This window comes from Miniopterus schreibersii (assembly GCF_964146895.1).
Source record: "Miniopterus schreibersii genome assembly, chromosome: 8".
Lineage (NCBI taxonomy): Eukaryota > Metazoa > Chordata > Mammalia > Chiroptera > Miniopteridae > Miniopterus > Miniopterus schreibersii.
Genome location: NC_138109.1, coordinates 65,759,602 through 65,780,364, shown reverse-complemented (window position 1 = coordinate 65,780,364; position 20,763 = coordinate 65,759,602). Strand labels below are relative to the sequence as shown.

General features: G+C 42.0%; 1 protein-coding gene across 3 annotated transcripts in view; it reads left to right on the top strand.

Annotated features, from left to right (window-relative positions):
- The window catches only part of RNF144B (ring finger protein 144B), a 143,547-nt gene extending 130,381 nt beyond the window's left edge, over positions 1–13,166 (top strand). For all 3 annotated transcript variants that reach the window (XM_081146078.1, XM_081146077.1, XM_081146079.1), the window contains 4 exons: positions 830–1,034; positions 2,890–3,034; positions 9,858–9,947; positions 11,355–13,166. In XM_081146078.1, coding sequence (XP_081002204.1) covers positions 830–1,034; positions 2,890–3,034; positions 9,858–9,947; positions 11,355–11,495 — 581 coding nt within the window. In that variant the 3' untranslated portion in view covers positions 11,496–13,166. The remainder of the gene's footprint in view (positions 1–829; positions 1,035–2,889; positions 3,035–9,857; positions 9,948–11,354) is intronic.
- The last annotated feature ends 7,597 nt before the right edge of the window (positions 13,167–20,763 follow it).

Sequence of the window (20,763 nt, the reverse complement as noted above, 5' to 3'; positions counted from 1 at the left end):
CGTTTTTCATCTGATATATTCCCTTGAAGGCCATATTATATGACAAGAACATGGGTTCTGTTATTGTGTAGAAAATGGAAAATTGAACAAGATTTGTAAAGAGAGAGACAGCAATCCACCCCCCAACCGTGTCTTCTTTCCTGCATGCCACATGGATCTAGCCTATGAGGTGCCTGACAACACTATCATTTTATGGTTTGTGAAAGTCCCTACCTTTGGTTTTTAGAGTATGTGGGTCTTTTAAAAATTGTCTCCAAGTGACATATTGGTAAGACAGCAGAAGATCCAAGTTGCCAGCCAATCTGACCTTTTGGCTAAGCCATACCAGACACTGTTGGGCCCCTAAATTATTTGATTCTTCCTTGTTTAAATTCTCACTAAACAGCAGAGAAACCTCACCACCTAATTCCCAGTGCCTGAAAGGACAAAATCTTTTCTGAATTTTTTTTCTTTGCTTTGGTAGGGTCTTAATGTCCAATTTCCTCCAAGATAGTACCCACATTTAATGTAGAAGGGACTTGAGATTTTTGCCTATTTTGAGTGCTGAAAGATGAGAAATATTTTAGGAGTTGCAAATTTATGTTATTGAGAACACTGCTTATCTGTTTAGAAGGGCAGGGCTGGCCTGTTCTGTTAGTACCTACTCTGAGAAATGTGGCAGCGCTGAGTGACCTTGTAGGTTTGGATCCCTTGTGAAGAAATCACCACCCTTGGTTGTCCTAAACGTCCATAAATGTTAGCTTGTCAAAGAGAATAAATGAAGGGGAGAAAGCCTCAAGTTTGAATGAAAGACAGATAGACAATCACACTCTCTTTCTTTACGCTTTAGAAGTTCACCTGGACCCCTACCGAACGTGGTGTCCCGTCGCAGACTGTCAGACAGTGTGCCCCGTTGCACCAGGTGATCCAGGACAGCCCGTGTTGGTGGAGTGCCCTTCCTGCCACCTGAAGTTCTGCTCCTGTTGCAAGGATGCTTGGCACGCCGAGGTCTCCTGCAGGGAGAGTCAGCCTATCATCTTACCAACAGAGCACGGGTAGGAAAACAAATGTGGCATTTGGGATTATTCACTAGTTTTCTCAGAAATGCAAAATATGTAGCTTGGAAGAGGAGTTATCTTGTGATGGAATTTAGAGATTCATGATTTCCCTGCAGCGCTTCCTGAGAAGTGTCTCAGGATCAGTAAGTTTTGAACAAAGAATGACCCGCAAAGCATCTCTAGAGGGATTTTAGTTATTTACCCCGGAGCATCTTTCAGACACAGCTGCAATTAGAGTTTGTATGAGCTTTGATTTCCCTTTAGTTAGAGAGTCGTGTGGTCCGCTGGTTCTCAGTTGGAAGTCATAGCTTGCCCACAGCCATTTGCTTGAGTATCATACCCGCCAACTATTGACAGACATACCTCCTTCTTCCTGCTTGCAAAGTGCAGAAGTTATTTTCTTACCTAACTAAATTGTCAGCTCCTGAGGTGTGCCAGTCATATCAGGAAAATACAGCGGCAGAAACAGCAGCCCTTCCGCAGAGTACGGGGCTAAATTCAAGGCATTAGAGGAAAAGAGCTTCTCTCTCAACACTTGAGGCTTTGAAAAGATGGTGCCAAGGTTGAGATTCTGTTATGGTGAGAAGCAATTAAATCTGTACCTTTCAGTAGGGAGGCTTTTCATGGCAGCAGCAGGGCCCGGAGTGAGAGACCTTTGTGTTTGATCCTATGCTTTGCTTGAGGCTATGGCTGTTCTGCATCAGCTCGAGCAGAAATGCCAGTGTCGCAGTCCAGTTGGCTTAGTCCCCCAGCACCTCAGAGAGGAACAGCAGTGCTGCCTGGCTGCGACACTGTGCCTGACTCAGACCAAACACTGAGAGGGGAGAGATGATCCAGTCCACATGGCGGGCATGTGCCCTTTCAGCTAGTACCTACATTTTCACTGCCACCGCAGTAAGGTCCTGGGGATCACAGGACAATGTAAAGATCCCAGAGGGAGAAGCACTGAGTTCTGACATTGTCACTTGGCATCCGTGTGACCTCATGCAAGTCACTCAGGCCCTACGGGATGTTTCTCTATTTGAAAAAAAACAGAGTGGGAAGATAATTAAAATAGTAACTGTCCCAGTGCTCTGTAAGGTTATTGTGGGTACCAAATTCTATCATAGGTTTTACAACCCTGGGAAGCTGGGTGGTGGTTTTGATGAAACAGTAGCTAAAGTGCAGCCCAGTGCTGTGGTGGCTTACCCAGCCTTCCCTCCCACCCAACTTTCCCTCCCTTATTTTCTGTGTCCCTCTAGGCTGTGACCCAGTATTGGCCTATCCATCTGTTTGGAGCTGGTCTTTTCACTGACATTGGGCATTTACTTTAAAGTATTGATTATTGACTCCCCCCCAGCCTCCTTCATTTGTTTATTTGAACAGCTCATTAGATGGATTATCTGGGTCCCGTCAGATCCTGAGCTAGTCTTTCTGCGGTGTAGCAGACTTCTGCGCTTTTTATTCAGCTCAGGGAATGAAATACTAATTCAGCAAAACAACAAATTAAATCAGCTGTGGAAAATACAATGCTATAATTCACTCAAAGCCAAAGATAAATAAATTAAGGTCTTTTTTGTTTTGAGTTATCTGAACAACTAATAATCCCTGTCTCTCCTATTTCCCCCCCACCCTTTTCCCTGGGTTGAAGTAAGCCCAGCTCAAGAGTTCCCTACCTACCCATCAGGAGCCCTAGGAATTCCATTGCTGACCGTGAAACTGAGTCTAGCAGGGCACTGTTTAATCAGTTAATTATCTTTAGCCCATTCTTACCGTAGCTCTGGTTGGTATATACCCTGGTGGTCCTAGCTTTTTAAAAAATCAGGCCTCATTCTGCAGCCCGCGCTGTGATTTCTGACCCGCTTGTTCCTAGGGCCCTCTTCGGGACAGCCGCGGACGCGCCCATTAAGCAGTGCCCGGTCTGCCTGGTGTACATCGAGCGCAACGAAGGCTGCGCCCAGATGATGTGCAAGAACTGCAAGCACACGTTTTGCTGGTACTGTCTCCAGAACCTGGACGTAAGTTCGCGACGCGGACTCTGCTCGGGTCGTCTTTCTCCTCACTACCCGTGCGACAGCTGGCGTCCTACAGGCTTTCTGTTCAAAATATTTCTGTCCTGCCAAAGGATTTATCTTTCTTAACGAGACTTCCTGAGTCTGCTACCTTAGATGTCCGTGAAACTTCTCCTTGATTGCCAGAGATGTGTCACCTTGGCTTTCAAAGGCAAGCTTTCATTTTAGGGACATGTCCTGCTTTGGGCGCATTCATTGTCTCATCCTATTATGTAAAGGACTGTTAGTGGATTAGTTTTATGTTGCTATTATCACAAATTACCGTGAAATTTTGGCTTCACACAAATTTATTATCTTTATCTCTGTACATCAGAAGTCTAATGTGGGTCTCACTGGATTAAAATCAAGGTGTCCTTAGGGCTGCATTTTTTTCTGCAGGCTCTAGGGGAGAATCCATTTCTTGGCCTTTTCCAGTTTCTCAAGGCTGCCTGCATTCCTTGGCTTGTGGCCCCTTTCTCTATCTTCTGAGGCCACAACATCCCATCTCTCTGGCCCTTCTTTCCAGAGCCATTCCCTCTGACCGCAGCTGGGAAAGCTCCTCTGCCGTTAAGGACCAGTGAGATTAGATTGAGCCCGTCTGGACAATACAGGATCATCTCCCCTATCTCAAGGTCTTAATTTAATCACACTTACAGAGTCCCTTTTGCCATGTAAGGTAACATTTTCACAAGTTCTGGGGGAAAACCCATGGGCATGTTTAGGGGAGCAGTTATCCTGCCTACCACAATTAGGTGGTTTTCCTCTTTTTGAATTTAAAGAAAAAAAGCCATTCACATCAATGGTGTCTCTCAAATAACTGTCTCATTCACTTCAACTGTTTTGTCAGGGTTCCCTTCTAGATAAAGAGGTCTGGTCTCATGGTTCTTTATCTTAACCATTCACGAAGCATGCCTCCTCAAGTTCAGGTGCAGTTTCATTCAGTCCCGTGCTAAGGCTAATGATAACCTATGAGCTAAAAGATGGTGTAAAGGATTGTTGAGAATTCATTCTACTGTTTTCAGTTACAGTGTTTTAACGTTTGAGGCAGCCTGAGTTGTTTATAGGTATTACCAATTTTGGCAATTTGGATCTATAAAATATGTCCATATCAGTGTCAGCCCTCAGTCATGGTTGGGTGGCCATTCTTTTCTCAGCTTTGCATTTTAATTGCTCAGTTCGCTCCAATTCAGTAAGCAAGTCTTTTAGAGCTTTAGCATCATCCGCAGTTGGGGAGTGAGTGTGCAGGAGACACAGGATGTTTGCTGGCCCCCATGTGCCTGGTTTTTAACTGAAATTCGATATAAGTTGTTTAGGATGACATCTATGAGTAAGAATCTTAATCAGTTTTATGTCAGTATTTCAAGAAGAGGTATAAGTTGGGGAGAAGAAAATTGACATTTTAGACTCTGGAAGCTTAGCAGCTCAGGTTGAGAGCAATGTTTTCTCTTAAAAATTCTGTTCTCGCCCTTGAATCACAATTATGTTTGGTACTCGAGACCTCTCATAAATCCAGTTGAGTGCTAGTCCAGATGAGGATCTGACGGATTGCACACCCCTCACGCTTTACAAATGGAAGGAGTCTTTTTTTGTTTTCCTCCAGGTTTCACCAGAATATTAATTGGGTTCAGATCCACAAGCAGGCTGAGCCCATGAGGTTCTCTTTAGGAAGCCAGAGTGTGAGGGAATAAATGTGTGCTGCAGATCCCCTTCTCCTCTGGCTGAAGTGTGCTTGTGGCATGGAGCTGCAGAGAACACACTGTTCTGGCGCAGATGCCAGGTGCTGGATACACAGCATCTTTTCTGGTCATTGTTCTCGGAGTCCTCGCTTCTTAGTTTTAGCCAGGGGCATTGGCTTGTTGGTAATGATGTTTTCCTGTAGACGAGTGTTCCGTGTCAGATGGTGGAGGTGATCCTTGTTTATAGGAAAGTTTTAGAGCATGGGTCTCGGGGAAGGGTGCTTGTCCAAAAGCCAGTCCCGAGACAGACACCAAACGAGCGATGTTGAGTCTTTCCCAGGCTTTGAGCGTGTTCCTGCCTTGATCCTTGCCTCTGCTGTTTCAGAGGATGAGGCATTCTTGTGTGTGTGTGTGTTTTCCAATTAGCAGTAATTGTACCTCGGATAAACCTCACTGGCTACAATACTGTCACTATGCAAAGTTAGATATTCTTTCTTTTGGGGGAAGGTTTAAATGTTTATTAAACCAGGCTTTTAAATATTATCCACCTACAGTGTGTAAATAAATACAGTACACATGTAAGTAAAAGGCTCTTAGATGAGAATTAATGGAAAAACTGAAGAGCCCTTTGCACACTGGCGTCTTACCACTCCTTGGGCCGATGCCATGGGGCCATGTTATAGTTAAAGAGTTCAATGAAAAGCCAGAAGGAGTTCAGCTCAACTCCACCCGCTAGGATGGATTTCAAGACAAATCATTCCCCATATTATAGTGGATTGGGTTATAGCAAGGCAGTAGTGTAGTTTTTACATCCACAGATTGGCTGAAATTGTACAAATTAAGCGTCTTTTCTGGATATCTCCCTCCCTAGTGCCATAATCAGTAAGAGATGTTAGACCACAGGTGGTTATAAAAATAGATAACTCATAGAGTAATGAATATCTACAGTTAGCAGAGCACAAACTTATGAAATTTGCCTTTTTCCATAATGTGCAGACTGTCGTAAGTACGTTCAAGAGGTGCAGTGAGCAGACTTCAGAGGGTAGGAGAGCGTGTGCAAAGAGCAGGCACTCCAGCAGAGCCCAGGGCAGGAAGCTGAGTACACATGAGAACATACTGAAGAGAGAACCCTAATTCTTCACCTCTGACCATCCTACTTAATAGACGCCACGATTAGCTCACCCCCCTTTATGTACCTTAAACAGCAACGCTTTGTTACCTATGGACAAACTTTAAAAAAGGTTAATCATGAGACGAGCAAAAATTGATTAACTTAATAGTAGTACTAAAATCAATGAAACTTGTAGCATTTTCTGTGCTTTCATGTACACTACTGTGAATGGGGCTTTATGATGCCCCCAAGATGTTTTGATAGAGTTTTTTAAATTCTCACAAAAAATCTGTTTTACAGTCATTTCAGATATAGAAGCAAAAAAGTCCCAAGCTGGAAAATAAAAAAGGTCAAAGTCTCACAAAGTGACTGAAAATCCATGAATATGTATGACATTCACATATTCCCTTAACACTTTGTCAAGTGCTGTGTAAGGTAATTGTAATGCTGTCCTGAAACCAATCTCATTTAAGAAGATACAGGAATTCCTATCCTAAGCCTAGAATTAAAAGCACTTATTCCATATAACATGCGTTTTAGTGAGGTTGACATCTACTTGGTTGGACTTGTTTGTGTCACCTGAAAGCTTCATGGCAGATGTGAACTGTAAAGATTGAGAACTAACACTGCCACATTCTAATTTCTTACAGGTTGTGAAGGGTTTCCTTGAGCTGTCCCTAAGGTCACTTCAGCCTAGAACAGTATCCCCTAGAAACTTGGGCAAGGAAACTTGCCAAAAAAATCTCCATAACCTAATGTGTTTGGGACTCCCTAGGTTAAATAAACAGGTTCACTGACATACTAACATACATTCCACACCTTCAAGATTCAGCTTCCCCCAAACTCATTTGACCTTCCAGAGAACACCTAGAACCACCACTGGATCCCAGGACACTAGTGAACATCAGAAACACATGGAAGGCATGTTAAAGCATAGGCACAATACCCAACTTCAGCGGTCTGCACTGGGGCCTAGGAACTGGCATTTCTAAGACACTCCAAATGGAGCTGATGGAGTCAAGACCACTCTTTGGGTGGTGTCCATCTAGACAACGCCCCACACAAGTTTCAGCTGCAGGAAGCCCTCCTATGGCCTCATGAAAGGTTACATACGGCATTTGCCATGATCAGTTAGCTGGTCAGGTCAGCCGAGTGACATCTGAGAAGGTCCCAAGGCACCTTGGTGGGGTGAAGGAGCACTGGATTTGACTCCTGGCTCTGCCTCTCTCCACCAGGTGACCAGGCACAATGACTTCATCTTCAAAGAGGAATAATAGCCACCTCTCAGAGCATCTGTGAAGCTTAAAGGAAACCACCTAACAAAAAGCATCAGACAAGTGTCATAAATCAGAAGAATGTGTCAGTCACAGCAGGAAAATCCCAGATGAGTTTTCAGTCTTCTCCCACCACTGAGACTTTATAAAAGCACATTCCTGCAGCTGATGAAGAGAAATGAGGCTAAACACAAAACTGCAGTGAGAGGAAGATGTATAGTTGATTACTTAATTTAAAATATCTAATTGTTTAAAAAAATGATAAACTCACAAAGTCCTTACTGCTTTGAGATAGTGTTAAAAAGATATAGGCTGTTGATCTTTGAATACACTTGCTCTTCTGTCCTACCATTATTAATGCTGGTTAAATTTTAACATCAAGAGAATATGGGGGAAAAATTTCTTCACTCTTCTAGGAATATATCCTAAGAATCCTGAAACACCAAGAAAGAATATATGCACTCCTATGTTCATAGCAGCACTATTTACAATAGCTAAGATCTGGAAACAGCCCAAGTGCCCATCAGTAGATGAGTGCATAAAAAAGCTGTGGGACATTTACACCATGGAGTACTATGCAGCTGTAAGGAAGAAGGATCTGTTATCCTTTGAGACAGCATGGAAGGATCCGGAGAGTATTATGCTAAGCAAAATAAGCCAGGCAGAGAAAGACAAAACATCCATAATCTCACTTATATGTGGAATCTAAAGAACTTAATAAAGTGATGAACAAAATAGATCCAGAAACATGGAAGCATGGAACAGACTGAGAGATCTCAGATGCAAGAGGGGAGAAGGCAGGGCGGGCAGAGATTAACCAAAGAACTTACATGTATCTATGCATAACCTGTGGACACAGACAGTAGTGCTGTGGAGGCCTGGGGAGTGGTTCCGGGTGGAGGGGGTCAATGGGAGAAAAAAGGGGGCATCTGTAATACTTTCAACAATAAAGATAAATTCTAAAAAAATCCTTCACTCAAATACATTTGAATTAGATTTAAAAATTTTAGCTGAGATAGTTCCAATCTTATAAGCTACCATGGTGGGAGGATGAGGTGTTGTTGTTTTGTTTTTTAAAATATATTTTTATTGATTTCAGAGAGAGAGGAAGGGAGTGGGAGAGAGATAGAAACATCAGTGATGTGAGAGAGCCATTGATTGGCTGCCTCCTGCACGCCCCCTGCTGGGGATCGAGCCCGCAACCCGGGCATGTGCCCTGACAGTGAATTGAACCGAGATTTCTTGGATCCTAAGTCGATGCTCAACCGCTGAGCCACGCCGGCCAGGCGAGGATGAGGTATTCTTAATCCTCTGCTTTGGGAACCTTGGCGACTTGTCCCCTTCAATTATTCCCTTCTCTCTCTTCTGACTTCAACTTCTACTCCCCACTCTATAGTCAGTAACTTATCCAGGCATTCAGCTGGTTCCCATTGAAACATGAATAGTACTTTTCTCAAGCCTACATCTTTCCCTTACAGCCATTCTATTTCTCTCCCTGCTTCAGCAGCCAAGCCTCAATAATCAGCCCTGGCCAGTGTGCTCAGTGGTTAGAGTATTCGCCTGCACACTGAAGGGTTGTGGGTTTGATTCCTGGTGGAGGCCATGCACCTGGGTTGCAGATTCCGTCCCTGGCTCTGGTTGGGGCGAGTGTCGGAGGCAACAAATCAATGTGTCTCTTTCACATCAATGTTTCTCTCTCTTCCCCTCCCTCCCTCCCTCCCACTCTCTCTAAAACATCAGTGGAAAAAATAGCCTTGGGTAAGGATTAATAAAAAAAATAATAAAATAAAGCATAATCAACTCAAGCTGTTGACACTTACCTCCAGTCATTGCTGAGCTCAGATTGCCATTTAGTCACACTCTGACTCTTCTTCCAAGGCTCTGAGTGACTGCTTTTGGGTGAAATCCAAGGGACACTTCAGTCCTCATCTTACCTAGATTCTCTGCTGCTTTTCACGTCTTGACCACCTCCGTTTCAGTGATTCCAGCTCTTCAGGTTTCCTGTCTATATTTCTGGCCACTCCTCAGTTTCTTTTCCAGGCTCTCCCTTGACCCATTCTTACATGTTTGCGTTCAACAGCCTGTTTGCCTCTCAGTCTATACTCTCCCCGGGTGATCTCATTTACTTCTGTGGTTTCTTCTACCCCATGTACACTGATTCCCAAGTCTTTTCCCCCAAATCCACATCTGTGTAACCAGCTGCCTTTTGAACAGTACTGCTTGGATGTCTCAAGTATCTCTCAAGTTCAACATGTCTAAACTCTGCTTGTCACCTCCCAACAAAATCCATCTCTGTGTTGTTTCTCTCAACAAAGCCACTGCCATTCTGTTTCCCCTCATCTGTGATTTCTCCCAGTTTCCCCACCTGGTTAGTTACTGTCTTAATATCTCATGATTGTATTTTCCTTTTCTCCATCTCAACCACTGGCATTTTATCGCCTTGTTTGCTACAACCACCTTTTAGCTGCCTCACTCACGGTCCTCTCATTCCATATCACACCTCTGATAGAGCTGCCTTTCGATGATAGTTGGTCAGGCCATTTATCTCTATTAGACTCAGTCAAGAGTCTCACTGATTATGATCTGTTTTCACTTGGTGATATATAGAACTACTATGGTACAGTCTAAGGATCATGGGTTTGGAATACCTAGAGGCTGTTAACTAATATCACCAGAAAGAGCCTGTGCTTCCGCTAAAGTTAACCAAAACTTTTCTCTTTGTTTTTCAGAACGACATTTTCCTCAGACATTACGACAAAGGGCCATGTAGGAATAAGCTCGGCCATTCAAGAGCCTCAGTGATATGGAACCGGACACAGGTACCCTGACCTTGAAAGGGGCATGAAACAAACCAGACTCATAATGGCTTAGAAAGCCTACGTGTTCGTCCCCCCACTTTACCCCCGCTTCCCATTCCAGCCCAGGAGGCTCTGGGGTGTCCTGGGGCAGGGCTAGGGAAAAGTAATGGAGCAGTTGCCTGGAGTTAATTGGTGAGCACAGTGTTCTTGAGGATAGGTGGAGGGGCAGGGCCCCAGAGCAGCCAAGTAATTAACAGTGACTTTCAGAATGAGGGCAGATGTTCTTTCCTTCTGAAAAAATGGTGGAATGACTTTTCCTGCAGCCCTTTATGGCACATTTGCTCTGAAAGGCAGTGCTCTAACACCCAGTGAGCCCTGCTGGGGCTCAGATCCCTCTGTGCATGGCATTGTGTGACTCTGACAGGTTCAGAGGGAGCCCTGTTTTGTTTTGTTTTTAATAGTGTTTCATATTTATTAAAGGCCATGTTCCTTTTGAAGGAGTCAGTGTTAATAGCCTAGTAATCATTATTAACATCCCTATGAGACTTGTTGAGGAAACTCAGGTAGAGAGAGAGCCAACACCAACATTTCATGATTATACTGAGCTCGTGCCAGGGCCTGAGTTAGCATTTGGTTGGTTGGTTCTCCCCTTTGATTTCGTCTCTGGTATCTTCCTGGTTTATTCACTTCAGGCCATTGCTGGGGACTGGCTAAAAGGTCCCATAGTTGAGACCGTTTTGTGCGTCTGAGATGGTGTCTTAGTCAGCTCAGGCTGCTGTAACAAATTACTGTAGACTGGGTCGCTTAAACCACAGAAATTTATTTCTCACGGTTCTAGAGACTAGAAGTTCAAGATCAAGGTGCCACCAGAGTTGGGGTTGGTTTCCAGCGAGGACTCTCTTGTTGGTTTACAGATGCCCATCTTCTAACATGGCAGAGGGTGGAGAGGCAGCAAGCTATCTGGTGTCTCTTATAAGGGCACTAATCCCGTCATGAGGGCTCCACCCTCATGTCCTAATTACCTCCCAAGGAACCTCATTTCCAAACATCATTATTGGGGATTAGGCTTTCAATGTGAATTTAAAAAAATACATTTATTTTATTTATTTTTTAAGTATATCTTTATTGGTTTTAGAGAAAAGAAGGGAGAGGGAGAGAGAGAAAGAGATAGAAACATCAATTATGAGAGAGTCATGGATCAGCTCCCTCCTGCACGCCCCCCACTGGAGATCGAGCCCACAACCCAGGCATGTGCCCTGACCAGGAATCATACCTCGATCTCCTGGAATCATAGGTCGATGCTCAATCGCTGAGCCATGCTGTACAGGCTCAATGTGAATTTTGAGTCCATAGTTGATAGTATAATACACATATACGAAGATTTAACTGCTAAAATAGTTTTTTTTCTCCTTTTTTCTAAATTTCCAGGTTGTTGGGATTCTTGTGGGGTTGGGCATCATTGCCTTGGTGACTTCACCCTTGCTACTTCTGGCTTCCCCATGTATAATCTGTTGTGTCTGCAAGTCCTGTCGGGGCAAGAAGAAAAAGCATGACCCATCCACAACCTAAAGATCTCTGCCTGTGTCCCCGTGCCACACATGTCTTATACATACGAGAGAGCACAGTGATAAAGCCCCACTTAGTGAACTCGCCTCCTTTTTCTTGCCAAATTTTGGAAGTGCCTCTGTGTCCAGACTTTGAACTTGCCTGTCCTCCTGTGGCATCAGAAAAGGCCAAGCACTGGTGTGTGTGTTCCTGTGTAAAGAGAATCGGGTTCTGCAGTCCAGGTTGTGTCTGCGGAGCATGTCAGAAGCTTGGGTTCTTGGGAAGGAACTAACACAGCCTCGTTTTATCACCTGAAGGATCCCGTGGGACTGTTCAACTTCCAGCCAAATTCAAGGAGCCTGAGTGAACATTCAGTATAATAAAGGTGTTGTCGTGGTTGGCAACATGCATGATAATTGAGAAGCTAGAGTCTGTTCTGTGTTGATTTGACTACCATGGGAAATATGGGGGGAAACCCGTGGATAAGACTATTTCAGGGAAAATTCTCATAAGCGTGATAAAGCAGGCTGCTTATCTCAGGAGTCGATAGGGTGGCTCCATCTGCCAGCTACTGGGCGTGCTTTCCCAGCATTCCCACAGTGACTTGGCAGGAACACAATGGGTTTTTCCTCAAGTGATCTCATCTTCAAGCAGGAGAAACTGCTGTGCAGAGGAAGTTGTCCCAGTAAAAGGATTTCACATGTAAAACAATATGGTCTAACTTAACCTCTCTCTCTGGGCAAGTATAACTTTTTTAAGGTGATAAACTCTTCTCATACAGCCAGTAGCTACTGTCTACAAGCTTGTTTTACATGAAGTATTTGGGTGGAGTGGCAGAGGTTCAAAACCTTCATCATAGATAACAGGGCCCTTTCTTGAGCTTTGTGTTCATATACCCAACAGATTTAGAATTAGACCTAAAAGTACACACCAAGAATGAGTATTAAAGTCCATATGTACCCCTAGGACCCATATAACTTGCTGCCTACCTAGAATTTCTATCCACTGGGCATGCCTAGATACACACACAAAATAATAGTGTGTAATTATCACACACAATAGTACAACGCACAAAATAAATGTTTATGTAAAAGCCATTCTATATTTTCTTCTGTGACTAATACTGTTTATTGTAAGTCAACCTAAAGATTTTTTGCATATTATATATGGAAATTTTGATTGCAAGTTCTTAACTTACTCAAGTATAGACTCATAAACATAACTCTTTTAAAACAATACTTAGTATGACATCATGCCATCTCAGTTTGTAAAAATACTGATTGATAATCATGTTGTTTACATTTGTTTTTGTTGTTTTTAGAGAGAGGAAGGGAGAGGGAGAGAGAAACATCGATGTGAGAGAGAAACATCGATTGGTTGTCTCTTGTATGCGCCCCAACTGGGGACTGCACCCACAACCTAGGTACGTGCCCTGACCGGGAATCCAACCTGCAACCTTTTCATGTACAGCCAACGTTCCAACCAACTGAGCCACACCCGCCAGGTTATATATGTATTTTCAAACACATTTCCAAGGAGCTGTCTTCTCAGCAGAGTTTAGTGTCTGTTAGGGTAATCTGAATATTCTGAATGTACAAGGCACTGATAAAATAACAGAAATATGTAAGAAATAAAATGACTTATTTTTTGTATCATACCATTAGTCAGATTTTGAATAAACGGGTTTTGAAAAGACAGTAACTTTTTCTGCAGTCACAGGATGACATAATTGCCATTAGCAATGTAGCCTGGTGCCTCATGAGAACTGTGTTAAATGATAATGGAGAGCTTTCCTTGAAGCCAGGGACCCCACATCAGGAACTCTCAGGACCTATGATAATTCTGAGGTAACTGGATAATAACTAGATTATTAAATTGCTGCTATCCTGGGCCTGTTATTAGAGAATGATGCTTTGCCTATGTAATGGAATGTATCCTATGTGGGGATGTGTATATTTAAGGAACTTTTCGTTCACATGTACGTATTGAAATATATAGATAGTACTTTTGGTCATGTATATTTTTATTTATAGTTTGTATAGAACATTGATGAGAACTCTGGGAATACTTTTGAATGGCAGCCAACCCAAAACGTTTTTAATCATTTATTAGAAATTTCTCAGTGTTAAGTGTCTTTATTTTCCTTTGAAACTCAAAACACTTCAGAAAAAAAATCAATACTCTCTTCTATTAATGTATATTAGTATAAATATAAATGTATATATATTTGAATAATTTGCTTTGTCTTACACTGCCTCATTATCATAAAAGGCATTTATAACTGCTCAGGGGAATCACAGGAATTCAACTGAAAGTGAATTTTTGTATCAGGAATGTCAGTAGTGGCGATGTACTCCTCCATTAGTAAACTCTTCAAGCTTGGTTCTACAAAGAATCTTAAAATGGGCTGATTTCAAGTCACCCAAAAGGGTGTGTTATTTAAGGTGGAGCTCCTGAATTTGGAGTAGAAGTGGAAGAAAATATCTATGTTATTTCCTTGGAAAAACGGAAGGAATGGTCTTCTCACAGAGATACTGTTATAACAGAATTAGCTCGTGTGTGGGGGGGGGGATAAGGAGTGGGATTGTTTGTCAAACAGATTTGAAATAACTGGATTTAAGAATGTTGAAAAGTACCTGGGAAATGGTGACTTCATCCTTAAATAGCTAAATGAATTGGCCTGGATGAGATGGTCAGAATCAACAAGAACAGATCGGTAGGTGAAACCCAAGTATATCTCTGTTGCATCAGGGTTGAGATGTAAGCCAATCAAGAGAGTTTGTTTATAAAGGAAAGAGCTGACAACTTTGATAACAGAGACTAAGGTGGTCATTTTGGATAACTGGCCAGTGAAAGAGTTCAGCGTTGTCTCCTCTCTCTGTCAGCTCTATCCTTTCCTAGTGGTTCTCATGCTGTACCAGGAAGAAATCCGGGTCTACATGATCGTGTTGGGGTGTTGTGACAAAATCTTCTTGCGTTTGGAGTGGTAGAGTCCATTTGAAATAGAAATTGTTATCTGGATGCAATAACTTACCATCCAGAAACACTGCTGGATGTAATGGCGTCACATCTAGCCGTTGCCCCTTCTAGGAATTTTTCTCTTTTTCTCCAGTAGGGAGGTGAGGAGGAAAGTCATATGGAAGGAAATTTCAGAATCTTGTGCCATGGATGTTTGCTCTGGACTTGAAATCTCTCCTTTGAAGGAGGTCTTTGAAAAATGAATACTTCGCAGTATGAATTCTCTTGTGCCTGCATCACAAAAATTTTACCTATCCAAGCCGAAAATCCAAATGCTTATTTGACTGTAAATCACTGCTTCTTGGAACCCCAAACTGACTCTTAAAAACTGTTCAGCATCTATATATGTATGTATTACTTTCACCTTTCCTGCACAGCGCTTCTAAAAGACTTCCTGTTCATGAATGGACGCCTTTATGTGTACAGAATCGTGTATATTTGTGTAGCTTCAGAGACAATTTCAGAACGCCTTAGATGAATGACATTTTAAAAAGCTGTCACAATTGATATCTATAGGCTGTTACATCTCATGTTGATTCACAATCCAGAAAGTTTTGCTATGCATTTAAGAAATTACTGTCATACTATATTTTTCCAATTATTTGAGAGGAAAATAGCTGTTTTAGTCTCTCCAGCCCCCAATAAATGTGGAGCAGGAAATCAAGTGTGTTAACTCTTGTGCTGCATGTTTTTAGACATGTTTAATTTTAATCATCTAGGTGTCAACCAAGTCACTATTAAATCCTAGGCTCTGCAATACCATTTATGGAAGTAACTCTTGCTACCTTCTTTCTTAGAAGAAATGGGAGCAAATGCAATGCCTTCACTTGCTGCAGACGCCCTTGTTGCATGGACGACATTCCACACCGCCAGTGCACACGCATTAATCATTACCCAGAGAAATAACCAGTGATTTAGGTCTTTGATCATTCTAGTAAAAAATGCTGCCAGGCATCAAAGTCATTAGCTCTGTAAAACAAGTTTTGGACTACATGCTCTCTAAGGTCAGTTCTAACCTTCCTCTAAGTTTATTAGAGGAATGTGTTTCCTTGTTATGATTTTTTAAAAAAGGATTTACATTAGAATGTTAACTTGAGGTTATTTCCATTTGATTAGCATTCAAGGCAGGACTCCCCAAAAGCTGAGTGCCAGGAGTTGGTTAACAACTAGAACTTGTGTTTCTGTAAACCTGAAAGCTCACATTCCTATCCTGGTGTTGATGCCTTTTTATTGAATATTATATGCTTCTAATATACCTGAGTACAAAGGTTCATAATTGACTTATAAATTGAAGTTTTATTTTCTATTCCATTAGTCTCAAGGAAATCAATAACATCATTTTAAAACATTTTGGGTTATAGTTTCTTAATTTGCTTAATCATCTCCTCGAATGTCAACATTATTTCATTTTTAAAGTGTGTTACTGTTTGCTAAACTTGAATTTGCATTCCCAAAGCATTATTGAATGAATCATTTTATACAGCAGTGATTTTAATCAATGCCTAACCAGCAGACTCATTGCAATGTAAATTATGAATCTAGTGAATTTGGAGAATTATAATTAGGATTTTCTGTCGTTCAGTTATTTCCATTTGTTAGATAATAAATCTAGGGTTTTTTGTTTGTTTTTTAAGACCCTAAGGATAGTATACAACTCTACATTAAGAGAGAAAAAAAAGTCTTCAAATAATTTAATAGCAATTAGAATGTCTTTAATGTATTTTTACATATACTTTTTAACGAACTTTGAGAACAGTCCTATGAGATAAATGGAGCAGATCCATTGAACAGAGAAAGCAATGGTTTTGCATTCATGTCTTGCCAAGGGTTACACTATGATGAGTGGCAGCCAGAAAAAAATACCAGACTCCTTGAAAGTACACTGATGCTCTTACAGTCATCAGTAATTCTGAGCCTGCCTTCGCTCTATGAGTCCCAAGAGAATGTGCTTTTCTCTCAAGGCTTTGCATCAGTGGAGGTATATGTAAGAATAATTTATTATTTTGAATAGTCACTTTGACACTGTGTTTTGGTGTGTCTGACAGTGTGCCTAGGGCCGATGGCCACCCCCTGAGATCAAACCCAGTCACTCCCTGGGGTTCAGCTGGAGGAGAAGGGCAGGAGATGGAAAGTGATTCATTAACTAGGCAGTGTGTATCTGACTTGCTAATATTGGAACTAGAATTATACTTACTTCCAATGCCAAAATGTTTGCCTCTTCCACACAAAGTACATTCTCACAGGTCCCTTTGAATGTTTACAACCCAGCAATTGTTAATGCAGATCCAAATGCTTTCCTATTAATGTTACCAGCTTGTACTCTAATGTGTATTTCTGGCCTATCATCAGATCAACCGACTGACAGTTTCAACAGCAAGAAATGAGGCTCTAAATAATGAGCTGACTGAATGAATTTCTGATGTATAGATGTATAAAGAGGTTGTACTTTGAGTACCATTTTCTGCTTTTATGTTTTTCAACTTATCAGTACAATTTTATCAGTTTTCCTTTTTTGTATGTTAAAACTAGAATTTAGGCTTTTGATGAGAGGGAAATTAAGTCTAATGTTAACCATTTCGTAGTTCCTTAATGATCTGGCATGACTTGAGGGGTATATTTTCTTTTTGGAGGAGCAGATGGGTAGTTAGCATTAATGCTATTGAACACATTCACATAAAATGAACGTTTTCCTGAGGTGAGTTATGGGACTTCTGATTACTGATAAACCTGGACTTATTTTTTGTATCCAAGCAAGTTTGTTTAACTAAAAGCAAACAAGTCCCAGAATCCACACACCACCCTGCATGGCGTGTCCTGAATTCCAACCTGGCCCTGGGACTTTGGCACCATGAGGACACATGAACAGAGTATTGGGAGAGGGTTGGCAAATCTGGCGTCACCCAGGGCACAGAACAAGCAAGCGGCATCCACGGCTCTCCCTGCCTGCCCTCTGCTGATCCACGTGGGGTGGGGTGGGGTGGGGTGGGGTGGGGGTGGGAAGACAGACACCAGCTTGCAATAAGATGACTTCAGTTCCAGGCCTGATTTCGCTCTTGACTGGTGGTGTGGTCCAGGCCAGCCATTTATCATGCAGCATCATTTCATCCGTCTTAGCCCTGGCTTGGGAGGAGTGGATGAGATCACGAATGTCAAAGTACTCCTGAGTGTTGTTTGTGAGGAGGTGGGAGGAGAGGGAGCCACTGCAGCGCTGCAGTGCACTGTGCTGTGCGCTGTGGCTGGGAGTGTGGGCGACGAATTTTCAGCCAGACTGATCCCAAAGGGGAAGGGGGCGGCTAATGGATTTCAAACTTGTAAAAGTGTGTTGAGGGAGCAATGATCTCTGTAAGTAGATTGTCTTTTTAGGTTTTTAAAAAAATATATATTGCTTTCAGAGAGAGTCAGGGAGAGGGAGAGAGAGAGAGAAACATCAATGATGAGAGCCATTGATCGGCTGCCTCCTGCACGCCCCCTGCTGGGGATCGAGCCCGCAACCCGGGCATGTGCCCTGACCGGGAATCAAACCACGATCTCCTGGATCCTAGGTCGATGCTCAGCCGCTCAACCACACCAGCCAGGCATCTTTTTAGATTTAAAAAATGTCTTTATGTTGCTTTTTTCACGAAGTATTTCACAAATAAATATTTAGCTAATTTTATGCTCAATTAAAATGGGAGGACATATGGAGAGAGAAATGCAGAATTCCTATGAACACTATTTGTGGGGCAGAGGTTTACATAAAACTTGCACTTACGTGATGCCATATGGTGTGCAAAGTACTTTCACATTTCACTTTGCTCTTCAAACTACTCTAGAAAGTAGATGTTAGTTAATAAGCCCTTTCCCCATCTTATAGATGGGAGATGAGATTCAGGGGCTAGTGACATGGCACCAGGTCATACAATGGGTTTGCGGCAAAGCTAGAATTTGAACCTACATGATGCATGAGCCAGTTCAGGACCTCTGAGCATTATTTTAATTTTTTTTTTTGAAGTGGCTTCAAGCATTTATATTAGCTTCAGTCTCTGTACATCAGAAGTTTGGCATGAGTGGCTGGGCTCTCTGCCCAGGGTCTCACTGGGCTAAAGATCCAGTTGTTGGCCAGGTGTGTTCTCATTTGGGGCTCAGAGTTCTCATCCAAACTCACTGGTTGTGGGCAGAATTCATTTCCTTCTCCCACCTTCCAGGCGGCCCCCTACCTCTGCAAGCCACATCAAGTCCTTCAGATACCTTTCACTTCCTTTCTACCATATTTCTCTGACCCCTATTATTTAAAATTTAAAGTGGCTAATGGGAACATGTTTATGTTTGTTGTTTTCACCAGGAAATTTAACTTTTTGCTCTTCTGTTTCCTTGCCCTGTGAAGCCAAATAGGTAGCAGACTTGAGAGTGTCATGCAGAAGAACTCACAAACTCAGAGAAGAGGAAGAGCAATATTGAGCTTCCTACAAGGGAACCTTTGATCTGAAGTTTCAGTTGAGCCTGGCATGGCCAAGGTGTCAGCAGCAACCCTACTTCTGGCTGGCACCCATGGAAGACCCACTTGGTCTTCACATGAGACAGATTTCCCTAAATGGACTTAGAAGAAAGCCTGATCTCATTTTTTAATTTAAAATTTATCTAGTATTTTTTAAAATTTATTTTTCAATTGTAGTTGACATCCAACATTATATTAGTTTTAGGTGTACAACATAGTGATTAGACAATTATATACTTTATAAAGTGCTGATGTCTTTTTTTTTAACAAACTTTCAGGAGATTCAGGATCGGATAGAATCTCATGGTGGATTCAGAAGGACAACTTTCAAGAGGTGGTTTAAAGTACAGGATGATGTTTCCATTCAAGTCAGATCAATGAAGCAATAGATTTTAGTTCATCAGGTGCTGCCTGGTATGAGGGGCCTGCACCAAAGGTCAAGGTCATCACCTCCTCCCCTTTCCTGCCCCAGTATAGGAATACAGATGCAGGCTGATGCTTTAGAGGTTTTGGACTAGAATAGCCATTCCTCTGACTGGAGATGGAAGACCAGAGGTGGTGCGACAGCTCTACTAGTCCCTTTGGCTTTGGACAATTTCTTTGTCTCAGTTTTCTTATTTAGAAAACTGGAAGTGATTCTATTCTGGGTCCAATTCACATCTAACCTTTTGTGTAAGACAGAAAAGAGCACCAGCACCCACAATGGGCCCCAGTACGTAAGAATAGTTAGCACAGACCGGGCCGGTGTGGCTTAGCTGGTTGGGCGTTGTCCTGTGCACCGAGAGGCTGCTAGTTTGAGTCCCTGTTGGGGAGCATGCTCGGGTTGTGGGCTCAAGCCCCGGGGGGGGGCCGTGCGGGAGGCAACTGATCGATGTTTCTCTCTGATGTCGATGTTTCCTTCCCTCCTTCTCCCTTCCACTGTCTCTCTCTCAAAATCAATGAAAAAAATCTTAAAAAAAGAAAAGAATAGCACAAGGGAAATTCTTATTAGGTGAGGAATTGGTAATTGCCAAAAGAAGCTTCCATTTGCTAAATTATGGGTAATTCCAGAAGCATGTAAATTTATATGACCAGTTTATCAAATTCAAAGAACAATCGTTGAACATTATGGTTTATTTACAGTTCTTGATGGTTGAAAACGATTTACCAAAAAAGTTGCTTGGGAATTTCCAGGGACATGTTTCCTCTAGTAATTATATTAAAAACAGAACCTCAGTATTCTTATTTGAAGCACACAGTGAACTATTCTGAGTGTGTCAGTCTAAGGAGTCTTTTTAACATTCAGTTGTTACTAATTTTTCTGGTACACATTGCATGTTCTGTGAATTGAAATAAAGTTAAGGTAATAGTTGAGGTACTATGTGTATGTGTTAGTAGATGGTATATAGGGTGTTACACACACATGTATGTATGTATATATATACACACACATACATATTTATACACACACACACACTCAAGTTGGACTGAGAAAGCAATGGATTTGAGTTAACCAGTTGCTGCCTTTTGTTGTGGGGCCTGCACATATCTGTGTGTGTGTGTGTGTGTGTGAATAGTTGGGTGTATGGACAAGCACATCTACTTAGGTATAAATAAATTTTTATTCAGACCTAATAAATTTTATTTTCAAAAGTAGAACACAAAACTACTGAATTTCAAAAACAGTAAATTAGAAAGTAAAAGTTGAATATTCAAAACATGCTTTAAGAAAACATTTTTATTTTTTTGGTTACTCCTCACCCAAGGATATTTTTCCCACTGATTTTAGAGAGTGGAAGGGAGAGAGAATCGATTGGCTGC